At 44.1% G+C, this 24,209-nt stretch overlaps 1 protein-coding gene and 1 long non-coding RNA gene across 3 annotated transcripts; both read left to right on the forward strand.

Moving 5' to 3' along the window:
• Positions 1 to 631: 631 nt before the first annotated feature.
• YBX1 (Y-box binding protein 1) lies at positions 632 to 14,937 on the forward strand. Of its 2 annotated transcripts, none has more exons than XM_038376920.2 (7): positions 632 to 962; positions 1,384 to 1,447; positions 9,505 to 9,538; positions 13,022 to 13,111; positions 13,341 to 13,643; positions 14,491 to 14,573; positions 14,660 to 14,937. In XM_038376920.2, exons 1-7 carry the CDS (start codon positions 806 to 808, stop codon positions 14,904 to 14,906), a joined length of 978 nt encoding a protein of 325 aa, XP_038232848.1. In that variant the 5' UTR covers positions 632 to 805; the 3' UTR covers positions 14,907 to 14,937. The 2 variants fall into 2 exon arrangements, with proteins under 2 accessions (XP_038232848.1, XP_038232850.1); XM_038376922.2 differs by having other exon boundaries at positions 633 to 962; positions 14,672 to 14,937.
• Positions 9,545 to 12,870, forward strand: LOC122457084. The gene is made up of 2 exons (XR_006276406.1): positions 9,545 to 11,424; positions 11,666 to 12,870. It is a non-coding gene; the product is annotated as an uncharacterized LOC122457084 (long non-coding RNA).
• Positions 14,938 to 24,209: the final 9,272 nt, after the last annotated feature.

The following is a 24,209-nucleotide window of genomic DNA, read 5'->3' on the forward strand; positions in this document are numbered from 1 at the left end:
GCGTGTGTGAACGGGCTCGGACCGGCGTGAGGCTGGTGAACACCCCAGCGTGCGGGGGTCCCTGTGCCGGGCTGGGGGACACGGGGGGTCTCTGGAGGGCCTACGTACCCCGCCTGCACGCCCTCTCCCAGCGCTCACACAGACCCAGGTCTTTCCCAGCGAAAGGAAAGCCAGGCCCCTTCCCCGCAGGCTGGCCGGGCAGCAGGGCGGCCCCGTGCCCGGGGGCACCGCACCGGTTCAAGCCATGGCGCGTGCGGTAACCCAGAGTTCTCTCGGCCCGCGCTCTCTAGGCGGCGGGATCCGCCGTGCTGCCGCACCAATCACGCTCCCAGAGGGAGGGGCAATGAAACTGGCCGAAAAAAGGCCCGTCGGCGGTGATTCGTACAGCCAATGGGTGTGCGCGTTATATGAGAGCCCGGCTCTGCGGCCAATAGATGTGAGCGAGCTATGTGTGCGGGATAGAAACACCCAATAACTGAGAGCGTTCGATGAGGGGCAGGCGCCGTAACCAATGGGTGCGTCAGTGACCGCGTGGGCGGCTTTTTAGAAGCCAATGAGTTTGCACGTCGCGTGACGGTCAAGCTCCACAGCCAGTGAATGAGCTAGTGGGCGGTGCATGCGGGGTGGCTAGCCGGTGCGGGCCGCCATTGTGGTCAGTTCGATCGGTATCGGGAGCGGAGAGCGGAGCCCAGCAAGCCCGGAGCAGGGAGCAGCCCCCCCCACGGCCGGCCCCAGTCACCATCACACCGCGGGAGGCGGCGCAACAGCCAGTCACCACCACCGTCCGCACCGAACAGCCGCCGCCATGAGCAGCGAGGCCGAGACCCAGCCGCCCGCCGCCCCTCTCCCCGCGGCGGCCCCCACCGCACCCGCCGAGTCCAAACCCAACGGCGGCACCGGCAACGGTGGCAGCGGCCTGGCCTCGGCGGCGCCCCCCGCCGGCGGGGACAAGAAGGTCATCGGTGAGGGGGGGTGATGGAGAGGAGGCGGAGGGGAGCAAGGGGAGGGTCTGTAGGCGTCATCTCCCCTCCCCCGCAGGAAGGCGCGAGACCCCTTCCTGATGCGCGCGCAGTGGCCGTTAGGCCCCGCGCGCCGCTTGAGTCGTTGGGTCCCGCGTGCGGCGGTGGATGGGGGCGGGGCTGGCGCGGAGAGACTCAAAATGTCCGCCACGCGGGGCCTTTGTGTGAGACCCACTTGACCACGTGCCCTCCCGGGACCCCAGCGCGCAACGCTCCGTGAGGCCTGGCCGTCCTGGCTGCGCTGGCCGCAGGGTCCGGCCGGTGGCGGGGCGGCGAGCCCATCTGAGTGGCGGGTGGGAACCTGGCTCGGCTGCACGGAGGTGGGGGCGTTGCGTCCTGTGACATGTTCGGTTTTTTCTTTCAGCAACGAAGGTTTTGGGAACAGTGAAATGGTTCAACGTAAGAAACGGCTACGGTTTCATCAACAGGTGAGGAGGGAGGTAACATACGCTCGCTGACCAGGGGTTCGGGGCGGGATGCTGTCCTGAGAGCTCGGTCGGGACTGTGGGAACACTTTAGACAGATTCCCTGCGTCTGTCACTGTTCGCTGACCAGGCCTCGTCTGACACATCTGCTGGCTTTCAGATGAGTCTTTAGGAAGCTTTTCAAGTGGCTTAGTGCTGAGATGACTAGCCTGGGGAATGGACTGAGACTGGGTTGGTGGGTTTGGTGGCTGCTGCAGAACTTCCCCAGGGAGACGTTTGACTATTCAAGTACATTGTAGTCATGGCTTTATTCCCCCCCCCCCCCCCAACACTACTCACATTAGGTTTATTCTTTCAAATTTTTCTGTCTTTAGTTTTCCACCAAACCAGATAAGAAATCCAGTCATAGTTACTCCCTGTGTCCCTGCCTGCTTTCCCTCACGACAGCAGGGCTAGAGCAGTGGGCTGTCATCACAGCCTCATCCTTTGGCATGTGGCAAGACGCTTGTCTGCAAGTGTTGTCTTGGCTGACGTTCTGGATATTTCCAAACAAACATTGGACCCAAATGTAGGTACAGTTTGAATAACATTTTCGGGTGCTGTAAGGAATAATGTGTGTGGTTCAGGTGAGACCTGATCACTCTGCCCCATGGGGCTTTTCACAGAAGTGGTAAGTTGTTAATGCAGCTGTCCCCTATGTATTTCATTTTTATTCTCTTGCAGAGTTTTTTCAATAAAGTGGCTTTAATAGGGATATTTATTCAGTGTTGGAGGTAGTTGATTTTCATATGTAGTGATTCATGTCTTTGATCCTTTGAGATGAGGTTTAAATGTAAAACGGGTTCATGCCATGTGTTAATACTTGTTTGATTCTAAGCTGTGTTTAAATGTACAAAAGTGATAAACCTTAGTAACTGTTTTGCATTAGGTATTGATACTTGCCTTGGTATTTTTGAAAGTCATTTGACTATAAGCATAGTAATTTTTACTGAACCTAGTTTCATTTTTAATTACACCACCCTCAGAAATGTCACTTCTAGAACAAAAACGGAGCGTATCAATGCTAACTGAACTACAAAGACAGGTTTCAGAGTAGCAGCCGTGTTAGTCTGTATTCGCAAAAAGAAAAGGAGTACTTGTGGCACCTTAGAGACTAACAAATGTATTAGAGCCTAAGCTTTCGTGAGCTACAGCTCACTTCATCGGATGCATTCCACCAAATGCATCCGATGAAGTGAGCTGTAGCTCACGAACGCTTATGCTCTAATACATTTATTAGTCTCTAAGGTGCCACAAGTACTCCTTTTCTTTTTGTGAACTACAAAGAGTACACTTAGTAAAATGGTCTGGTCAATAGTTTTATTTTTTAAACTCGTTCAGTTTGCCCTTCTGTGCAAAGTTAACTTCTAAATATCTGTTTTAAACCTGTTGCAGGGAACTTCTAAGATGGCTAGCAAATTAGAATTTTTTTTTTCCATTTGACAACACTTTTTGTAAACTCCATTTTCACTGTTTGCTCTGTGTTGTCAGTTAGAAAGGGAGACTAACTGAGAAGTCCCTTGTAAAAATACCTCATTAGATTAAAAATGAGCATAAGGTGTTTTCTGAATGAATTTTAAAAAGACCAACTATGTTTTCTAAAGTGTTCTCTATCAGAAAATGAGCTACTTCCAGTTTTTTTAAAATATACTAATTTAAAGTATTCCTTGTATCTTGGATTATTTTAATAAGAGCTATGTTCGTTAATATTTGAGATGGAATCTCTAGCCGTGACTCAGTAGAGGTGATTAAATGCTGGTTGCATTTTAATAAGATGCCAAGTTCCTTTAGAGCTCAATTCTGGAAGCCTTCTGCATGTAGGATTCTTGCTGAAGTTGATGGGTGTTTTGTAAACAGAGCTTGCAAAGAGCCCTTAGAGCAGTAATATGGAGGCAAGGAGAATAACTATGTTGTTAATCCATATATTGCTTTGAAAGGTGTACAGTAGAACCTACATTATCTGGGAGTCTCAGAATACCTGAAAACCCCCTCCTCAATAGGGTAATGTGAAATAACGCAATAAGCAATTATAATAGACAACAGTTAGTTTTATTGTATAAATAAGATGTTTATTCACTCCTCTTAGTAAACTAGAGCACACACTTCTGCACCATACCACTTCTTGACATCCTAACAGGTGGTCTCATTTTTCCTCCCAGCACTCCCAATTGTTTTTGCACTAATTTTTCTTAATAGGATATGTAGGAACTAGTGTTGACAAAGCAAACTACTTTGAATTCCTTATTCATCTAGGAGGGCACAAGTGTAGGCTCTCATGTGTTCATTCATAAAATTGGCTGGATTATGTTAACCAAGAATTTACTCTGAATACCCACAGGGAATAGACCTGTTAAGTAAGAAAGTGCCACTTCTAAATAGTATGTGGATTGTGTAGTGCATAGAGGAGATGTACACCATAATTAATGGTCTAGAGAACGCAAACAGAGTACTCAGACTTGTAACAAAAACACAAGGCAACTTCAGATTATACCAAAAGATAAGTTTAAAATTGTAAAAGTTTACACAATGCATAATTAACTTGGTCTCCTTGCCAGATAATACCACTTGAGGCAGTTATTTTAGGAGTTAAAGTATTAATGTTTATATGGATAATTAGCACATTTAGATTACATTAGGATTTGCAAAAAACTTTTATAAAGGATATAAATCTTATACTTCAGGGTGAGCAAACCTCAAAGCAGTGGGTTAGTAAGAAATTTTCCCCAAGGGGAGATTATATTAATAACTGTCAGCTACTGAATTTCTTGTGAAGCATTTGGAACTAGCCACTGACAGGATATTGGATTAGATGACTTGAGGAATGGCAATCCAGAGTAGGGTACTGCACTTTGAACTTTAGGAATCTGTTTTAAATTCTTTGTAGTGATTTTTTTTACCCTGATCTTGTAAACACTTATGCACATGCCTGAGGATTGTGGTCCTGTTTGACCCTAAGTCAGTTAACTTTCAATTCCCTGCGGTCTTCCTTTAAGGTGACTGGGGGAATTCTAGATCATCTCAAGCCAAATAGGCAGCTGTTACATATTTCAAAGCCAACTGGGGGTGTTAATCTTGCCAGAAGTAGGCACAAATGACTTTGGCAGGTGAATATAAGAATGCAGCACCATGATCCTGGGGCAGTGCTTTGAGAAGACTGTCATCCCAGCAATTGGGAAGAGATGAGGTTCTGGGATTTCTAGAAGGATCTTGTCCTGGGACCCTGCTCGAAGCTTTCATCTTTCACATTTTCTGGCCAATAGGTATCTTATTAACTTGAAGCGTCACTAACTGTTGGTAAGGTGAAAGTGCTTGTGCTCCTGGAGGCTATGGTGTGTTGTGACTTTGTTTCTCTGCCTACTGAGACAGTAAAGAGGCTTACAATGCAGTGCTCTTCCTAGATGTTCAGTTTGTTTTCCTGCTCCACTAACCCTGAAGCTCACAGCACTCCCAAGGAATAGCAGCTTGAAACTGTCATATTTGTCCACAGAGCAACTGTGAGAAAAACATTCTATATAATAAAAATGGTTCTATGCCCATACGTAGCATCAGTATAATATTGGAGATCAGTGTGATGTAAATTATGATTGAGTGGTCACTAAAGTTAAGTTTATTAACTAAAAATACTAAGATTTCATATCCCAGTGCCTAAGATGGTCACAGCTGAGAATGCCCAACTTGGGACAGACTGCTGAGAAACAGGGCAGACACACCTCAAACTAGTGGTCAGTCTGTCTTTAGAGTTCACCAAGCCAGTGACAAGATGTGCTCCTGTATCAGTACAGTGGTTAAGAAGACAAAAACAAGTCCTCTTAGGCATTCCAGCACTTGGCTCACCACCCATACAATTGGACTCTGAGAGGTTACTGAAAACCAGATTCATCTCGTATAAAGTTCTTCCAATCCCAAGGAACCAGCCACTTCACCAGGTCAATACATTACCCAAAAATCACTCTTAGAGTCAGTCCTTTAGTAACTAACAACTAAAGATTTAATAATACATACATAAAAAAGTTATAAATGGCTAAGGAAACAGATACATTACAATTGATTTCAGAGATTGCAGGTCAGGGTCATAGGCGCAGACTCCGTGGGTGCTCCAGGGGTGGAGCACTTATGGAAAAAAAAATTAGTGGGTGCTGAGCATGCACTGGTAGCCAGCTCCCTGTCTTCCCCCTCAGTGCCAACTGCCCATTGCAATTAGCTGTTCAGTGGCATGCAGGAGGCGTTGGGAGGGAGGGGGAGAAGAGGGTATGTGGCATGCTCATGGAAGGGTGGAACTGGGTGAGAAGAGATGGGATGGGGCTTGAGGTTCGGGTGGGGGTAGGTCTGGGACAGAGTGGGGGTTGAGTACCCCTGGGACCGGAGGAAGCTGGTGCCTGTGATAGCAGTGATGTAGATCTGCCAGCTTATAAAAAGTATGGATTCATCCAAACAGATTGGGGATCATTCAGTTCCCTGTTTTAAGCTTCCTTGTTGGAAATCCATTCCAGATATGTGAAGCAGGAGATGAAGAGACAGCAGTGATGTTACAGCTTGCAATTTATAGCCTAGCCCATGTGCATGGAAAGTTACTGGCCCGATATGGAGTCCAGGATCACATGAGCATGAAAAGTTAATGGTAAAAGATGCCGTCTTAGATCACATGTCATCATCACATGTCCTTACATGGTTTGCCGAATTGCAGGGGGCAGCCATTGGTAAAGAAAACTTACTGGGTGGGATGAGTTTCTTCAATGGGCCCCTTGTGAGAGTTGAGTTTTCTTAACGAGCTATCAACACATAATTGGCTACCCTTGATGTAAATTTATTGGGTGGGGCGAGGTGTAACTCGGGAACACAACATGTTTGATAGAAACACATAGCCAGTATTCATAACTTCAGCCACAAATATGCATATAAACAGAATTATTGTACTTAACAAATCATAATTTTTCTATTGATACCTTACATGGCATACTCTATTAGACAATGCATCCGATGAAGTGAGCTGTAGCTCACGAAAGCTTATGCTCTAATAAATTTTAGTCTCCAAGGTGCCACAAGTACTTCTTTTCTATTAGACAATGCAATTGCGCAATAATGGTGATACATTAGTGATTGTAACAGTGGTGATGCATTAGTGTACACCTGGTTATCATTCCTTCCATCACATTTCAGTTTTAGATGAAGTCACGAGTTCTATTAAGTCTACTCCCTCCTTGCAGTGACTGTGTCTCTTGACTGCAGAACAGATATTGAACTGGCTTTGTTTGCTGTTGTATTGCAGTGCATGTTCAGATCTTACTTGTGCACTTTCATTACAGCTTCTGAAGTGACTCCTTCCTATTGAATATTGGTTTGGGGTTTTTGCAGATGTATTGACATATGGGAGGAGGGATAGCTCAGTAGTTTGAGCATTGGCCTGCTAAACCTAGGGTTATGGGTTCAATCCTTGCAGGGGCCATTTAGGGATCTGGGGAAAAAATTAGGGATTGGCCCTGCTTTGAGCAGGGAGTTGGACTAGATGACCTCCTCAGGTCCCATTCAACCCTGATAGTCTAGGATTTGGTTGTCCAGATCAAATCTTTTAGTGTCTTCCCATATTTCTGATCTCTTTAGGTTCCTTTGAGTAGTGTTTGAAACTCCTCCCCACTGCAAATTTAATATACTACTTTATCTGAAGGGCAGCACACTCATGTCTAAGGAGGAGCTTTGACTACTGCTATCATTCTCTGTCCATAAAGACTCATGAAATAAAGGGGGAGTGGGGTGGCAAATGCAAAACTAAATGAAGTTGAATAGGTAGTGTGCCTTTTCTACATTGATGCTACCTTGTCTATCCATTTGCCACCATACAAATGGCTTGTGCTGTCTTCTGTGCAATCCCTATGTACTGAATGTTTTCCCTGATCTGATCCACAAGGCCACTAGCCTCTACATTCAGGTTTCCTTAAAAGACCCACCATTGAGTCTGTGAGAGAACTAGCTGGCTGTGAAAATCGTGAGTAATTGGGAATAGCAGATAAATTCTATTTTATTTAAATAACAGTAACCCTGTATTAAGATGACATGGCCAGTCATCAGCTTAATCATGCTATTCTTTTTCTGAGGATTGTGAGCTTGCTGGGAAAAGCACTGTGATCTTTGTTGGAAAGTATCTAGACACTGGGGCACTACCAGAAATGATTGATTATAACCATTACCATGCTAAAATTCCCTCCAGTTCTCCTCCCCATATCTCCTTTGGACCTGAGTGGGAGTGGGAGAGAAATGGTATCTGTTAGGAAACTAGTGAACTGCAGGGGTGTTGGAAAGGAAGTGGAGGGAAAAACCAAGTGAGATTATGCATTATGGAAGGGTAGGAGGGAGATAACCTTTTGTGAAGTGATTGAAAGAGCATGGGTTAGGGGGCAGTGTGAACACACAAGAGTAAAGGGAAGGAATGATTTTGTTGAGAGATCTCTCAAAGGCCTAGCGTGCCTACTTTTTAACTAAAGCACCTTGTATGCTTGAACTCTTTGAAATTGACTTGTCGGATATTTTTAAAGCACTCTTTTACTTAGTATGTCTTCAAAATGTTTTGGTTTTTTTGGTTTTTGGTTTTTTTCAAAAATGTTTGACACTTTTTGCTTCCTGTCTGTAAAGGGATATCAATATATCTGCTTCTCCCTGCTTAACCTGATGAGTTAGTGCTGTCAAACACTTAAACTCCCAACAACCTCATGTTTCTTGCCAACGTTTTAGTTACAGAAAATTGAAGTGGGGTAGGGTGTTCAAAATATGGCACTTGGGTTGATATCCTTTTAATTTGAACACTAGAATGCAGTTAAGGGGGCAGTTGGAGGGGGAGGGACATCACATACAGTGACTCCTCGCTTAATGTAGTTATGTTCCTGAAAAATGCTACTTTAAGCGAATCCAGTTTCCCCAGAAGAATTAATGTAAATAGGGGGTGTTAGGTTGCAGGGAAATTTTTTTCACTGGACAAAAGACATACACACAGACAGTAAGTTTTTTTAAAAAAAAATTAATACTGTACACAGCAATGACGATCGTGAAACTTGGTTGAGGTGATGGAGTCAGAGGGTGCAATATTTCCAGGGGAATGCCTTGTTGCTAAATGATGAACTAGCACTTGGCTAATGCTTGAACTAGCACTTGGCTAAGTCCTCAAGGGTTAACACATTATTGTTAATATAGCCTCACATTCTACAAGGCAGTACAAATGAAGGGAGGAGACACAAGACACATGGCAGTGTCTGCAAATGTTTCCTGTGGAGACTGAATGTGATGATGAACCCACGCTATCCCACTGGAGTGCACCACCTGGGGCTTGCGTGTGTGTGAGAGACATGCACATACACACCGTGTGTGTGTGTGTGTGAGAGAGAGAGAGAGAGACTTGTATTGCCCCTTTAAGTATGCTGACCCCACACCTTTTTAAGTAGATCAGCAAGTTGAGACAGCAGCTGCTGCCAGCAAGCTCCCTCTGTCCTGAGCCCTGTCGTGTTCCCCCCGCTCTGTGGAGATAGCGTACAGGAATGGGGGAAGGTGGGATACTCTGACATCAGCTCTGCAGCGGGCCCCACCCCCCCACCCCGCAAGCAGGAGGCTCCTGGGAGTAGCTCCAAGGCAGAGGGCAGGAGCAACACATGACAGTGAGGGGAGAAAGGCCTGAATTGCCTGGCAATTCATAGCCTGCTGGGGGGCTGCCGGCCCACCCTGGTTCCAAGCCTCCACCAGCTAGCTCCAACGGGCTGCTCTTCTGCAAGCAGTGGACAAAGCTGGCGGCTGCCAAACAACGTTATATGGGAACATTGTGCAACTTTAAACGAGCGTGTTCTCTAATAGATCAATGACATAACAATGTTAACCTGGACAATGTTAAGTGAGGAGTTACTGTTCTGATGCTGATAGCCAATGTGGTCTTTGGCAGTACCTAAAGTTAGCATTTGGCCCCATGCCAAACGTTAGTGAGTCTAGAAAATGTGTTGGTTTTGTTCACCACACCCTTCTGATCTGAATTTTATTTTGTATTGCAGGAATGACACCAAGGAAGATGTGTTTGTACACCAGGTGAGTTACTTTTGTGCAGGTGGTAGTGCAGATACTTCTTTTTAGAACTAAAGCTTATTATGCTGACTTGGTGAACTGTACGAGTTGAAACTTAACTGAAGGGAGGGGGAGCATATTAGATGCTGTGTTCACTGAAGAAATCTTAGTTCTCCAAGGTCATCTGCCTTAACACCATGGATTTTCATTATGTGAGTACCAAGTAGTACATCCATATAGTTAAGGTTGCCAAACAGTCTCCATTGTAATCCTATATTTTTCATGCCTGGACAGTTTTATATTTACATATTTTCTGCTTAACAGATTAAAGGAACTGTACACTTGTACACAATGAGGTTTTCAAGTTAAGATATTTTTGAAGAATTTTCAAAAGGATAAAAAGAGAACTACCAAAAAAAAAAATTAAAAATCCAAATAAATGTTTGACTGTCCTTCATGAAGCTATTATAAGTAGTCATGGGGGGAGAAGTAAAATTCTGTCATCAGTTAGAAACTGTAAGAATAAATGGAAAATTCACAGCATTTAAGTTGTGGAACTTGCTGGTGTAAGATATTCATGAAAGCTTAGTAGGATTTGAAAACTGCTTAGACGATTGAGTGCCTGCACTTATATTTGACTAAAATCTTTGAGATATGAATTTTAATCCCTCAAAGCATTTCACACCTGTTTAAGTATTAACTAACAACCCAAAGGGCAGGCTCTTCCATAATGAACAAGCATGGGAGTTTTACACCTTCTTCTGAATATGGTACTGGGCAATCGGTAGAACCTGTTTTAAAAAGAAAAAATGGATAGGTGGTCTGATGCATTATAGTAATTCCCATGTTCTACACACACAAGAGGATGGAACTGTGAGGATTCAGCTGTACTATTTTATATTTTCTGACTTAAATGCATAAGTTATTTAAAATTCAAATTGTATTGAAGGACCCATGGAATCTGAAAATCATACTTCTGGCTAAAAATCTTGAATTTAGGAAAGTTATAACACTTATAAGTACTACAGCTGAAAAGTTAGCAACATTTCAGTTAACCTTGTGCAACTTACAAAACTTATTTACTATTTTCTGTGGCCTGTTAGGCAGGAATAAACTAACTGTAATGACTCTTGTAAATATTAAAGGGAGCAGAATACCCTTCCTGTTAAGTAATTTCAGAAAGTGTATTGTGATATTTCTATTTTTTGGTTAACTAGTAAGTTTTGTTCAGTATCTGAGTTCGCCCTGAAATCTTCCAAATAGTGTGTAACAGGAAATATGACTGATCATCAAGAAAATAGTAAAGCTTGACTGTATGCAAAGTGCTAGAAAATGAGCGAAGTAAATGGAAAATAAACTGAAACTAAATTTCAGTCTCTATAATTACTTCTAAGATTGTGAAGTGAGATATACTGATGAAACATTATGAGAGCTAGTTATTAAGGTTTGTGGTGTTTTTTTAAATAACATGTAATTTGATGGTGTTCCTTTAATATAGGCAGTGAGTACATGGTAACTAATAATCAGTTTAGATCCAATTTGAAATAAATATAAAATCAGTGACTTTATAAAGTAAATATCTAATTTGATAGGCGTTTGAGGAAGATATAAGCTCTCTGCCCATCCTATTACCAATTTGGGTTCTTTTCAGACATTGGTTGCAGAGCAACTAGGGGAGCAGTTTTTCCTGGTGTCATCTCAACACAACATTAGATCTGTAGACTGAAAATTTGCAAATGTATTGTTTCAGTGGATTTCATTCCCTCTGGGGCATGAAAATGCTGGGATGCTGTCAGCAGTATTTCACTTTTGTGACATTCTCATGCTTGTGCTCTACTACTGAGCTCAAAAAGTGTTTGGTAAACAAATTGTGGTTTTGTGCCTGATTAGTGTGTACTGAGCATTTACAGGTTTCAGAGTAGCAGCCTTGTTAGTCTGTCTGTATTCGCAAAAAGAAAAGGAGTACTTGTGGCACCTTAGAGACTAACAAATTTATTTGAGCATAAGCTTTTGTGAGCTACAGCAGCTTTTCCTGGTGTCATCGGATGCATCCGATGAAGTGAGCTGTAGCTCACGAAAGCTTATGCTCAAATAAATTTGTTAGTCTGTAAGGTGCAACAAGTACTCATTTTCTTCTTTGAGCATTTACAGGATTTATTAAAAATCTCTTCTGTTGACTCCAGAAAACGTGGGGATTTTCAGTATGTAGTTGCATAGTCTGTTAGAAGCTGTAGGATTGTTCTGTAGTGTTGCAAGTTTAGACAGCCTAATCTTTATTTTAAGATATACTCAGAAATACAGGATTGCACACTTTCTGATCAGGGTGTAAACTTAAGCTTTTTAAGCAGTCTTGCAATGTTGTGGCTACAACTGACTTAAGAGGGAAGGAGTGCCTCAACTTCAGGCTGTCTTCAAGTTTGAACTAAAATGAGATCAGGCAATTGTTTTCCTCAACTGTAATTGTACCATTGCATGTAGTACTTAGTGTGGTTTTACATTAGCTTATGCTCTTTAATTTTAGACCTCAATAGACTATATAGTAGAATAAACACTGCTGTGGAAACTTCAGTGTCTCTTGCAAATTCTCAGCTGTAACAAAGGTTTTAGAATTTATAATTCAATAACCAGTATTTTCAAACTGATGGGCACTTAAATAGCTACACAGATACCCAAATAAGTGGCAGACTTTAAAAGTGGTGAGTTCTCACAGTTTCAGTGACTTCAGTGGGAGTTAAATGTGCTCAGTGCTTGGGGGGGAAAAAAGGCCACTGATCTGGATGTGTAAATTTGGGGCCGTATTTGGCCATATGCTTTTTTTAAAGTAGTCTTAGTTTTGTTGGGAATAATAGTGTGATGGAATCCTGAATACACAAATTCCAGGGGCAAAGCGAACCTTTTTTCTTTTGTATAGGTCAGCATGATTATTGAGAATCTTCTTTAAAATATTCCTGACAGTGATTTGGTTTTATCAGTTTGATTGCCTTATCTCATTTTTTTTAATTCTTCAAGGTATGGCAGTTAAGTGGAGCAAAGCTTGCTGACAAGCATGCTCCTTGTTTTGACAGTACTGGACATCAGCAGGCTATTTGTTGTACTAATCCTGCATGCCCTGTTATATTGTCAGACTTATGGGAACCCTCATAGGCTAGTATCAGTGGCTTTTGACACTTATCTGGTAGGTCTGCCTCCAATTAATTTAAATATTTGTAGCATTATTTTAAGATTATATTAGAATGTTGCCACTGTAATTGAATTTACATGTTATTGTAGGCAGTTTTGGGCTAGCACTTTTTGTTAGACATTTTCCCCTGTGAAATCTAGCATATTTCTGTTGAAACTAAGTTAGTTTACATGCTGATATTGCTGAATTTCTAGTTCAAGGAAGCACATTCTACCAACGAAAACAGAATGTTCAAGTACATCCAAAATCTAGGAGATCTCTTCATACATCTTTAAATCTCTGCCTGTTGTTCCTCTAAAGCTAATTCTGGAATATTGTGTTACTAGACTGCCATAAAGAAGAATAACCCCAGGAAGTACCTTCGCAGTGTAGGTGATGGAGAGACTGTGGAGTTTGATGTGGTGGAAGGTGAAAAGGTGAGCATATTCTCTAATATTAAAACTCACAGAAAAATTTGGCTGATGTTTGGTGGCTTCTTCTGAGTAGATGGCTAAAGTGACAAGTTCAAGGAGGTTAAATTTTTTTTCTCGCTTTCCAATACATGTGTGCTCAGTTAATCGTGATTTACTTACATTCTCATGCCATAACTGACTCGTAACTTTTTTCTTTTGTGATCATTACTTAACACTGTCACGCTGTTTTTAGGGTGCAGAGGCAGCTAATGTTACAGGTCCTGGTGGAGTTCCAGTACAAGGCAGTAAATACGCAGCAGACCGTAACCATTACAGGCGGTATCCACGACGTAGGGGTCCTCCACGCAATTACCAGCAAAATTACCAGAACAGTGAGAGTGGGGAAAAGAACGAGGGATCAGATAGCATACCAGAAGGGCAAGCCCAACAGCGCCGTCCCTACCGCAGACGGCGGTACCCACCTTACTATATGCGTAGACCCTATGGGCGTCGACCACAATATTCCAACCCTCCTGTGCAAGGAGAGATAGTGGAGGTAATTTTTGTGTAACTTTTGATACTGTGCTATCTTGCTTATAATGGAAGGGAGTGGGGAGTTTCAGCTGCCTATATGTAAGATGTTGGATTTGTTTCCTTTGACTGTGTAAGGTTTAGCAATACAAATGAGCTAAAGAGAAGAAATCTTGTTTGCCAGCAAACTGTCAATTCAAAAATGCTATACTTTAAGTATGAAATGTGAATCAGTTATTTTTTCAGATAGTTTTTTAATTATTTAAAGGTAACCACCTAAACTAGATTCCACAGAAAATGCATCAGTTTGCACCCCAGGACCTCTTTGGCGCTTACCAGATACTTTGCTCTTACCCAACAAAGATTGTGTGCCAAACTGCCGCTATGGCTAATAGTGACTTCTAACTAATTGGTTTAAGTCATTTAGTTCAGGAGTTCTCAACCTTTTGTTCCTGAGGGCGTGTCTCCTCTCCCCCCCCCCCCCCCCCCCCGCTATAAAAACTCCACAGCCCGCCTGTGCTACAACAGCTGGATTTCTGCATACAAAAGCCAGGGCCGGCATTAGCGGGTAGCAAGTAGGGCAATTGCCTGGGCTCCCCACAAAGCTTAAGTTGCTTGGGCTTTGGCTTCAGCCCTGCATGGCAAGGCTGAGGGCCCCAGGCATCAGCCCCATGCAGTGGGGCTTCGGCTTTCTGCCTTGGGGCCCCAGTGAGTAATGCCTGGCCATGCTTGGAGGACCCCTGGAAACCTGCTTGTGTTCCTTCCCTTCCTCCCCCCCCCCCCCCCCATGGGGCCCATGACCCCTGGTTGAGAACAACTGATTTCGTTCGCTCTTGTAGCTGGCTAAGTTGTCTTGATGTACATTATTTCAGGGTGCTGACAACCAGGGTGCAGGAGAACAAGGCAGACAGGTCAGACAGAATATGTATCGGGGGTACAGACCACGATTTCGCAGGTATGCTGCAGATCCACTTGTTATGTTATGAAATTTTGTGAATGTGCTAGAACACAGCGGTCAGATGGTGCATCCTTAAAGCCTAGCTTGATTTTCAGGGGTCCTCCTCGTCAAAGACAGCCTAGGGAGGAAGGAAATGAAGAAGATAAAGAGAACCAAGGGGATGAGACCCAAGGTCAGCAGCCACCTCAACGTCGGTACCGTCGTAACTTCAACTACCGACGCAGACGCCCAGAGAACCCTAAACCACAAGATGGCAAAGAGACGAAGGCAGCCGAACCACCAGCTGAGAACACGTCTGCTCCCGAGGCTGAGCAGGGCGGGGCTGAGTAAATGCCGGCTTACCATCTCTACCATCATCCGGGTGGGTATTCTCATTCTTGTTTAAGATATTCTACTATAATAGAGTTCCTTCAGAAGCTTTTTTGACTTCTAACCTACTTCAGGTTTTAACTGTTAAAGCAGTTGTTTTCACTCTTGTACTTGTGATCCCTTTCACATAGCAAGCCTCTGAGTGCAAACCCCTAATAAATTAAAACACTTTTTAATATATTTAATACCATTATAAATGCTGGAGGTAAAGCAGGGTGGAGACTGACTGTTAGCGACACCCCAGGTATAATCTTGCCAACCCCCTGAGGAGTCCTGACCCCCCGTTTGAGAACTCCTGTGTTATAGTATGCATTTCTTGCAATTTGGAGTGAATGCACGTGTTGAGTAAAATATCTTGTAACAGATTGCAGGTTCAAGTTCTTTCAACAGTACAGCTATAAACTAGTTGGGGGACTTAGCTGCAGGAGGTTTCTGATTTTAGATGCGATCTTAGCATGTCCTGTACAAGGCTAGGCTTGGATATGTTCAGTGCTTTAGCCTGGTGGCAGATATTTAGCTCTCATGTATGTTGCAAATAAGAATCATGTAACTGCAGGAGTGGTTGTAATTGTACTGTGAATGAAATCTTAGTCACAGCTTACAACTACGTGGAACAAATACTGAAATAACCAAACATCTACAGGTAAAAGCAGCATTGTTTGCTAATTCTTTAGAAGATAAACCCTATTCTTGATTGACTTTTGGTAGAATTATGTAAGTAGTAGATGAATGGAACAGTGTTGGGCTAATTTTTGTATTTTAGTTACTCAACTGAAAAATTAACTCAAACTGGCTTGGATAGGGTCACTTTCAGATGGTCTGAAGACTGGTTGAAACACTTCCCACAAGGTCACAATAAACACAATGTAGTGACGTGGGAGATGTTCTAGTGGGGATATTGCAGATGCATTAGAATCAGTCCTCATCTGGAGGAGAGAATAGCAGTACATTAAACTTCTAGATAACTCTAGACTAGGATTGAAGAATAACCCAGGATGCTAGAGAGATGTGGACAGACTAAGATTCAACTTGGAAAAACTAATACCTAGAGAATGTGAAACTGAATCTTGAAAAAAACCTAGCAATCATACTCAGCCAATTAGGCATGAGTCTGCAACGTGGTATGCCAACAAAAAGCCAATGTCATGTTTGGCTTCATGTGCAGAGACATCACATCAAAAAGCAAGGAGGCAACAAGCAGTGCTTGGTGTGGCTGCCCTTTTGATACTGCATTTAGTTTTGGCCTTTGCTGTACCAGAGAGGAATGTTTCACTGACCATGGCAGTTTGTAAAAATGAAGATTGGAATATGGCCTTTATTAGTAACTAAACTTTTAGTTATCGTGAGAATAGGCTGATTTCTAGGACCATCACTATTCCTGCCCTTTGTTTGTTTTTCCTCAAATCTGCTTTTCTGTGTTTCTGTCCTTGTTCCTTGTCTTTATATGTCCTCTGTTTTTTCATCTGTTTCCTCCGCTGCACCAACCTTTAGTTCCCACCCCTTGGACTGCCACTCACCATTCTGTGAAATAGTTACGGTAGACCAGTGGTCCTCAAATTTTTTAAGTCACATCCCCCCCATTATCCCCAAATATAATTTTCCAATGCTCCTTCAGGTGCTGGGAGTGGAGCTGCAGTCATGGTTGGGGTGGGATGCGACAGGCCTCACAGTTTGGGGACCACTGGTGTCGTCATTAGTCTTCAGTATCAACACACCAAAGGGATTATTAGGGAATGCAGGAGTTACTGTTTAAGGCCCTGTGATTCAGAAAGGCAAGACTGAGAGTCTGTTGTTCAGTTCACACTTTCAAGTTTGTACTCCTAACCATGAGGGCTAGAGACTCTTTAAATGAAATTTCAGATTCTGTTAAATTTGCATGTCATAGAGGTCCAGTTTATTTGATTGGACACCCCTGCTCTAGTTGTTCCTAGCAAAGAGCTTTCTAGTAGCTGATAGATGTGAACTCCCATCATTCATCTCAGAAGGTGTTAAGATTAACACATCGCTGAAGTCAGATGGCAACTTTAGTTTCTCCTTAGATAAGCACTACTTTCCATGCTATTCCTTGTATACTGAGAGATCTTTGGGTGCTTAAATGGCACTGCAAAGATAGCGAAACCAGGTTCTTTATTTCATTCTCCTCCAGAAAAATTCCTTACTTGTGCCTTAAAGGGGAAAGAGATGCAGTATTTAAATGTCTTCTCGACAGCCAGCAGGTGCCAAAAGCCTCAGGCTTCCACAACAGCCAAAATGTTAGTCTTTCACCTGATGATCTATGTGAGAGCTGCAGCACACTGTGAATTTAAAACATAGCACCAGTGTAACATCAATTTTGATACAATCCTTCTCAAATAATATTGTACGTCTCTGGAAACGGAGGATGGGAATGAGGGGAGAGTCAGGAAGGGGAAGTGTGCTGTCATATAGCTTAGGGTCAAATGCAGCATAGGACCCAATAGATAAGTGGCTTCCTAACAAAAAGTAGGCTGTTTCGATAACTGTAATAGGTATGCAGCGAGTAAAATAGTGGCACAGAGTCAACTCCAGGTTTGAGTCACAATAATGGGGAAAATTTCTCAGCTAACACTGCATAGGAAGGATAGGAAGTATGGCAAGAGACCACCGGGGATTAACCAGGAGATCTTCAGTGATCTAAAACTCAAAAAAAAGAGTCCTACAAAAAGTGGAAACTAGGTCAAATTACAAAGAATGAATATAAACAAACACAAGTATGTAGGGACAAAATTAGAAAGGCCAAAGCACAAACTGAGATCAAACTAGTTAGACGTACAGAGTAAGAAGAAAACGTTCTACAAATACATTAGAAGCAAGAGAAGGACCAAGGACAGGATAGGCCCATTATTCAACTGTGGGGGGGAAAATAACAGAAAATGTAGAAATGGCAAAGGTGCTTAATGACTTCTTTGACTCAGTTTTCACCAAGAAGGTTGGGGTTGATTGGATGTCTAACAGTGAATGCCAGTGAAAATGAAGTAGGATCAGAGGCTAAAATAGGGAAAGAACAAGTTAAAAATTACTTTTTGTGCAAGTCACCAGGGCCAGATGAAATGCATCCTAGAAAACGCAAGGAGCCGACTGAGGAGATAGCTGAGACATTAGCGATTATCTTTGAAAAGTCATGGAAGACTGAGATTCCAGAAGATTGGAAAAGGACAAATATAGTGCCCATGTATAAAAAGGGAAATAAGGACAAGCTGGGGAATTGGACCAGTTAGCTTAACTTCTGTACCCAGAAAGATAATGGAGCAAATAAGCAATCAGTTTGCAAACACCTAGAAGATAATAACATAAGTAACAGCATGGATTTGTCAAGAACAAATTGTGTAACCTGTTGCAAAAAAGCGAACGTTAGTAGGAGTGTTGTAAGCAAGACACCAGAAGTAAGTCTTCCACTCTACTCCTCTCTGATTAGTATTGTGTCCAGTTTTGGGCACCACATTTCAGGAAAGATGTGGACAAATTGGAGGAAGTACAGAGAAGAACAACAAAAATGGTTAAAGGTCTAGAAAACATGACCTCTGAGAGAAGATTTGGGGGTGGGGAATGACTTATGAGAGGTTGGAGTGGGGGAAATGGGTTTGTTTAGTCTGGAAAAGAGAAGATATAGAGGGGACATAAGTTTTCAAGTACTTAAGAAGTTGTTAGAAGAAGGAGGGAGAAAAATTGTCCTCTTTTAACATCTGAGGATAGGACAAGAAGCAGTGGGCTTAAATTGCAGCAAGGGAGGTTTAGGTTGGACATTAGGAAAAACTTCCTGTCAGGGTGGTTAAGCACTGGAATAAATTGCCTAGGGAGGTTGTGAAATCTCCATGGGAGATTTTTAAGAGTAGGTTAAACACACCTGTCTGAAGGGCCATAGTTTGCCCACCTGACATTTTAATCCAGCCCTCAAGCTCCAGAGTGGGGTCTGTAGGGGCAGCCAGGGGGCTCCGCACATTGCCCTTTGGCTGGCAACTGTGGCCATACCCAGATGTGGCCCTCGGGCCAAAAAGTTTGCCCACTCCTGGTTTAGATACTACTTAGTCCTGCCATGAGTGCAGGCGATTGGACTAGATGACCTGTTGAGGTCTCTTCCAGTCCTACAATTTGTGCACCTTTCTTAAGCGTTCTAGGAATCCATGTTGAATTAATATTGCAAATGATCTTATCACCAGAAACACTTAAGCCTGCAACACACATCTTTGATGGTCTTTTTTTCCTTTCCCAGTTTAGTCATCAAAGAAGAAAAGAATATGAAATAAAGAGAAGAATATGAAATTCCAGCAATAAGAAATGAACAAAAGAATTGGAACTGAAGACCTTAAGTGCTTGCTTTTTGCTGTTGACCAGATAACTAGACTATCTGCATTATCTATGCAGCATGGGATTTTTATTATTTTTACCTAAAGAAGTCTCCTTTTGGGAATGACAAAAACGTTTTTTAAAGGCCTGTTTTTTCTCAATACACCTTTAAAGGTTTTTAAATTGTTTCATATCTGGTCAAGTTGAGATTTTTAAGAACCTCATTTTTAATTTGTATGAAATGTACACCTAATTTTTTCAAGTCAAACTGCAAGCATCTGTTAATAAAGGTCTTAAAGAATTGTTGTGTGTTTGTCTGTTTCAGCTCTGCTTTTCCTTTTACTGAAAGGTTACAGGCTGCACCTTAAATGTTAGTCCTGCTTTACACTATGAGTTTAGGTCAAATTTAGCACACGACAAAGCCATTTTTTTTACTTAAAGGGCTCTTAAAATCGATTTCTGTACTCCTCCCTCGACGAGGGGATTAGCGCTGAAATCGACCTTGCCAGGTTGAATTTGGGGTAGTGTGGTTGCAATTCAATGGTATTGGCCTCCGGGAGCTATCTCACTGTGCTCCATTGTGACCGCTCTGGACTGCGCTCTCAACTCAGATACACTGGCCAGGTAGACAGAAAAGGGCCCACAAACTTTTGAATCTCATTTCCTGTTTGGCCAGCGTGGCAAGCTGCAGGTGAGTGCAGAGGTGACCGTGATGGAGTCCCAGAATAGCAAAAGAGCTCCAGCATGGACCAAACTGGAGGTACAAGATCTGATCACTGTATGGTGAGATGAATCCATGCTATCAGAACTCTGTTCCAAAAGACAAAATGCCCAAACATTTGAAAAAATTTCCAAGGGCATGAAGGACACAGGCTATAACAGGGACCTGCAGCAGTGCCACGTGAAATTTAAGGAGCTCAGGCAAGCCTACTGAAAAAACAGAGAGGCAAACGGCCGCTCGGGGACAGAGCCCCAGACATGCCACTTCTGTGATGAGCTGCATGACATTCTAGGGAGTGCAGCCACCACTACCCCACCCCTGTGCTTTGACTCCGTCAATGGATTATCACGCAACAGGGATGCGCATTTTGGGGATGAGGAAGATAGCGCACAGCAAGCAAGCAGAGAAACCATTTTCCCAGAGAGCCAGGAACTGTTTCTCACCCTGGACCTGGAGCCAGTATCCCCTGAACCCACCCAAGGCGGGCTCCTGGACCCGCCAGGCAGAGAAGGGACTTCTGGGGAGTGTACCATTGTAAATATAATACATGGTTTAAAAGCAAGCTTGTTTAATGATTAATTTGCCCTGAAGACTTGGGATGCATTCACGGCCAGTACAGCTACTGAAAAGTCTGTTAACTTATCTGGGGATGGAGCAGAAATCCCCAGGGATATCTCCATAAAGCTCTCCTGGATGGTCACCTGGTTAAAGTAGGGTAATTTTATTAAGGGGACATTCAGAGGTGGCCATTCTGCTGGGCTGTGAGCCTGTGGCTGCACAGAAATCTTCCCCACTGTTAGCCACGTGGTGGGGGGAGGGGTGAAGTGATCAGCCCAGAGAATTGTGGGGGGGATTAGTTGGGTTTGTGCTGCATGTAAACCCAAAAACCGCAGCCCCTCCTTTTAAATGGCTAACCCAATGGCTGCTTGGTATGGGAAATGGGGGCGCTGCTGTTTGAAACCATTCCCACATGTTGTTTAGGTTAAAGAAGCCAAAAGATTGTGGCTTACCATGGTTACCTGGAAGCCGAATTCTGTTGCCCGGCCCTGCATGTGTGATCTTTCATACCAAACCAGCAGACCCTCAATATAAGAGGCAAAATACAACCTTGTACCGAAAGCACATGTGCTATGTAATGTTAACAGCAAGGTTCACCCTGAAAGAGTCTACCCATTGTTCTCTAAAATGTCTTTTTAAGTACTACTCTCCCTTTTTTTCCCTCCCGCAGCTGCAAATGTTTCAGTGCTCACACTATCATCTCTGTCCCAGAGGCTAGCGAAGATTAGAAGGCAAAAAAAATGCACTCATGATGAAATGAGCTCGTGCAGTACTCCCACACTGAAAGAGCCCAGCAGCATGCATGGAGGCAAGCAATGTCAGAGTCCAGGAAAGCACAATATGAACGCAAGGACAGGTGGCAGGTTGAAGATGATAGGTAATGTCAGCTTGCTGACAGAAGGCAGGAGGCAATGCTGAGGCTACTGGAGGATCAAAGTGACATGCTCCAGCATGTGGTTGAGCTGCAGGAAAGGCAGCAGGAGCACAGACCGCCGCTACAGCCCCTGTTTAACCAACTGCCCTGCTCCCCAAGTTCCATAGCCTCCTCACCCAGACGCCCAAGAACGCAATGCAGGGGCCTCCAGGCACCCAAGCACTCCACCCCAGAGGACTGCCCAAGCAACAGAAGGCTGGCATTCAATAAGTTTTAAAGTGCAGTGTGGCCTTGTCCTTCCCTCCCCGCCCCACCCCTCCCTGGCTACCTTGGCAGTTATCCCCTATTTGCGTGATGAATTAATAAAGAATGCATGAATGTGAAGCAACAATGACTTTATTGCCTCTGCAAGCGATGATCGAAGGGAGGTGGGGAGGGTGGTTAGCTTACAGGGAAGTAGAGTGAACCAAGGGGCCGGGTTTTCATCAAGGAGAAACAAACAGAACTTTCACACCGTAGCCTGGTCAGTCATGAAACTGGTTTTCAAAGCTTCTCTGATGCGTACCACGCCCTCCTGTACTCTTCTATGTGCAGCCAGACACCAAGGTGGTTAATCAGCAGCCAGGCAATTTGGTTCAACCTCCCACCCAGCCATAAACGTATCCCCCTTACTCTCTGAGATATTTTGGAGCACACAGCAAGCAGTAATAATAATGGGAATATTTGGTTTTGCTGAGGTCTGAGTCAGTAAACTCCGCCACCGTACTTTTAAATGTCCAAATGCACATTCTACCACCATTCTGCACTTGCTCGGCTTATAGGTGAACAGCTCCTGACTACTGTCCAGGCTGCCTGTATATGGCTTCATGAGCCATGGGGGAGGGATAGCTCAGTGGGTTGAGCATTGCCCTGCTAAACCCAGGGTTGTGAGTTCAGTCCTTGAGAGGGGACATTTAGGGATCTGGGGCAAAAATTGGGGATTGGTCCTGCTTTGAGCAGGGGGTTGGACTAGATGACCTCTTGAGGTCCCTTCCAACCCTGATACTCTATGGAACAAGGGGTGGGCTGGGTCCCCAAGGATAACTATAGGCATTTCAACATCCCCAACAGTTATTTTCTGGTCTGGGAAGAAAGTCCCCTGCTGCAGCTGTTGAAACAGACCATAGTTCCTGAAGATGTGAGCATCATGTACCTTTCCTGGCCATCCCATGTTGATGTTGGTGAAACATCCCTTGTGATCCACCAGTGCTTGCAGCACCATTGAAAAGTACCCCTTTCGGTTTATGTACTTACTGCCTTGGAGCTCTGGTGCCAAGATATGGGTTCCATCTGTCGCCCCACCACAGGGAATCCCATTGCAGCAAAGCCATCCACTATGACCTGCACATTTCCCAGAGTCACTACCCTTGATAGCAGCAGCTCAGTGATTGCATTGGCTACTTGGATCACAGGAGCCTCCATAGTAGATTTGCCCACTCCAAATTGATTCCTGATTGACTGGTAGCCGTCTGGAGTTGCAAGTTTCCAAAGGGCTATTGCCACTTGCTTGTGAACTGCGAGGGTTGCTCTCATGTTGGTATTCTTGCGCTTCAGGGCAGGGGAAAACAAGTCACAAAGTTCCATGAAAGTGCCCTTACACGTGAAAGTTTCGTAACCACTGGGAATTGTCCCAGACCTGCAACACTATGTGGTCCCACCAGTCTGTGCTTGTTTCCCAGGCCCAGAACTGGTGTTCAGTGCGTGAACCTGCCCCATTACCACCAGGATGTCAAAATTGCCAGGGCCCATACTTTGAGAGAAGTCTGTGCCCATTTCCTCATCACTCTCGTCACCGCGCTGCCGTCACCTGTCTTTGCAGGTTCTGGTTCTGCATAAACTGCTGGATAATGCATGTGGTGTTTACAATGCTCATAACTGTGATCCCAGTGGGCTCCATGCTTGCTCTGGTCTGGCATCTGCAGGAGAGCAGAGTGGCAGCAGAAGTGGTGGGTGGATGACAATGCTGACAGCAATATGTCACCCATACAGAAAAGGCACAAAACTATTGTTGGCCGTTGCTTTCAGAGAGAAACGGACAGGGGAGCAACTGGTAGGCTGGCAGCAGACAGTGCAGTATGACTGCTAGCCATCATTTTCTCCTGGGTGCTCATCAGCAGACGGTGCAGTACGACTGTAGCCATCATAGTTTCCAGACAGACTGAATCTTCATGAGATGAAACTTAAGAAGAGAATGACCTGGAGTCACTCCCATTTATGTTTAGGCGCCCCTGAGCAACCTCACCGAGGTCTGCCAGGAGCACCCATGTCTGCCCAGCACCCCTGACTGACGTCACCAAAGTCGGCCAAGAGCAGCCAGGAAACAATAACGGCTACCAGTCATACTGCACCGCTGCTACCACAAGGCAATGAGCTGCTTCTGTGTAGCAATGTAGTACCCCATCTGTCAGCATTCGGGACGCGTATGGTGACAGTGAGCTGAGCGGGCGCCATGCTTGCCGTGGTATGGCATCTGTACGGGTAACCCAGGAAAAAAGGCACGAAACAATTGTCTGCTGTTGCTTTCAGAGGGGGGAGCCTGACATGTACCCAGAACCACCCCTGACAATGTTTTTGCCCCATCAGGCATTAGGACCCAGAGACTGTGGGATAGCTACCCACAGTGCAACACTCCGGAAGTAGATGCTAGCCTCGGTACTGTGGATGCACTCTGCGAACGTAATGGTCTTTGGGGAAACACACAATCGACTGTATAAAATTGATTTCTAAAAGATCAACTTCTATAAATTTGACATTTCATAGTGTAGACATA

The sequence above is a fragment of the Dermochelys coriacea genome, chromosome 18 (assembly GCF_009764565.3).
Source record: "Dermochelys coriacea isolate rDerCor1 chromosome 18, rDerCor1.pri.v4, whole genome shotgun sequence".
NCBI classification, from domain to species: Eukaryota; Metazoa; Chordata; order Testudines; family Dermochelyidae; genus Dermochelys; species Dermochelys coriacea.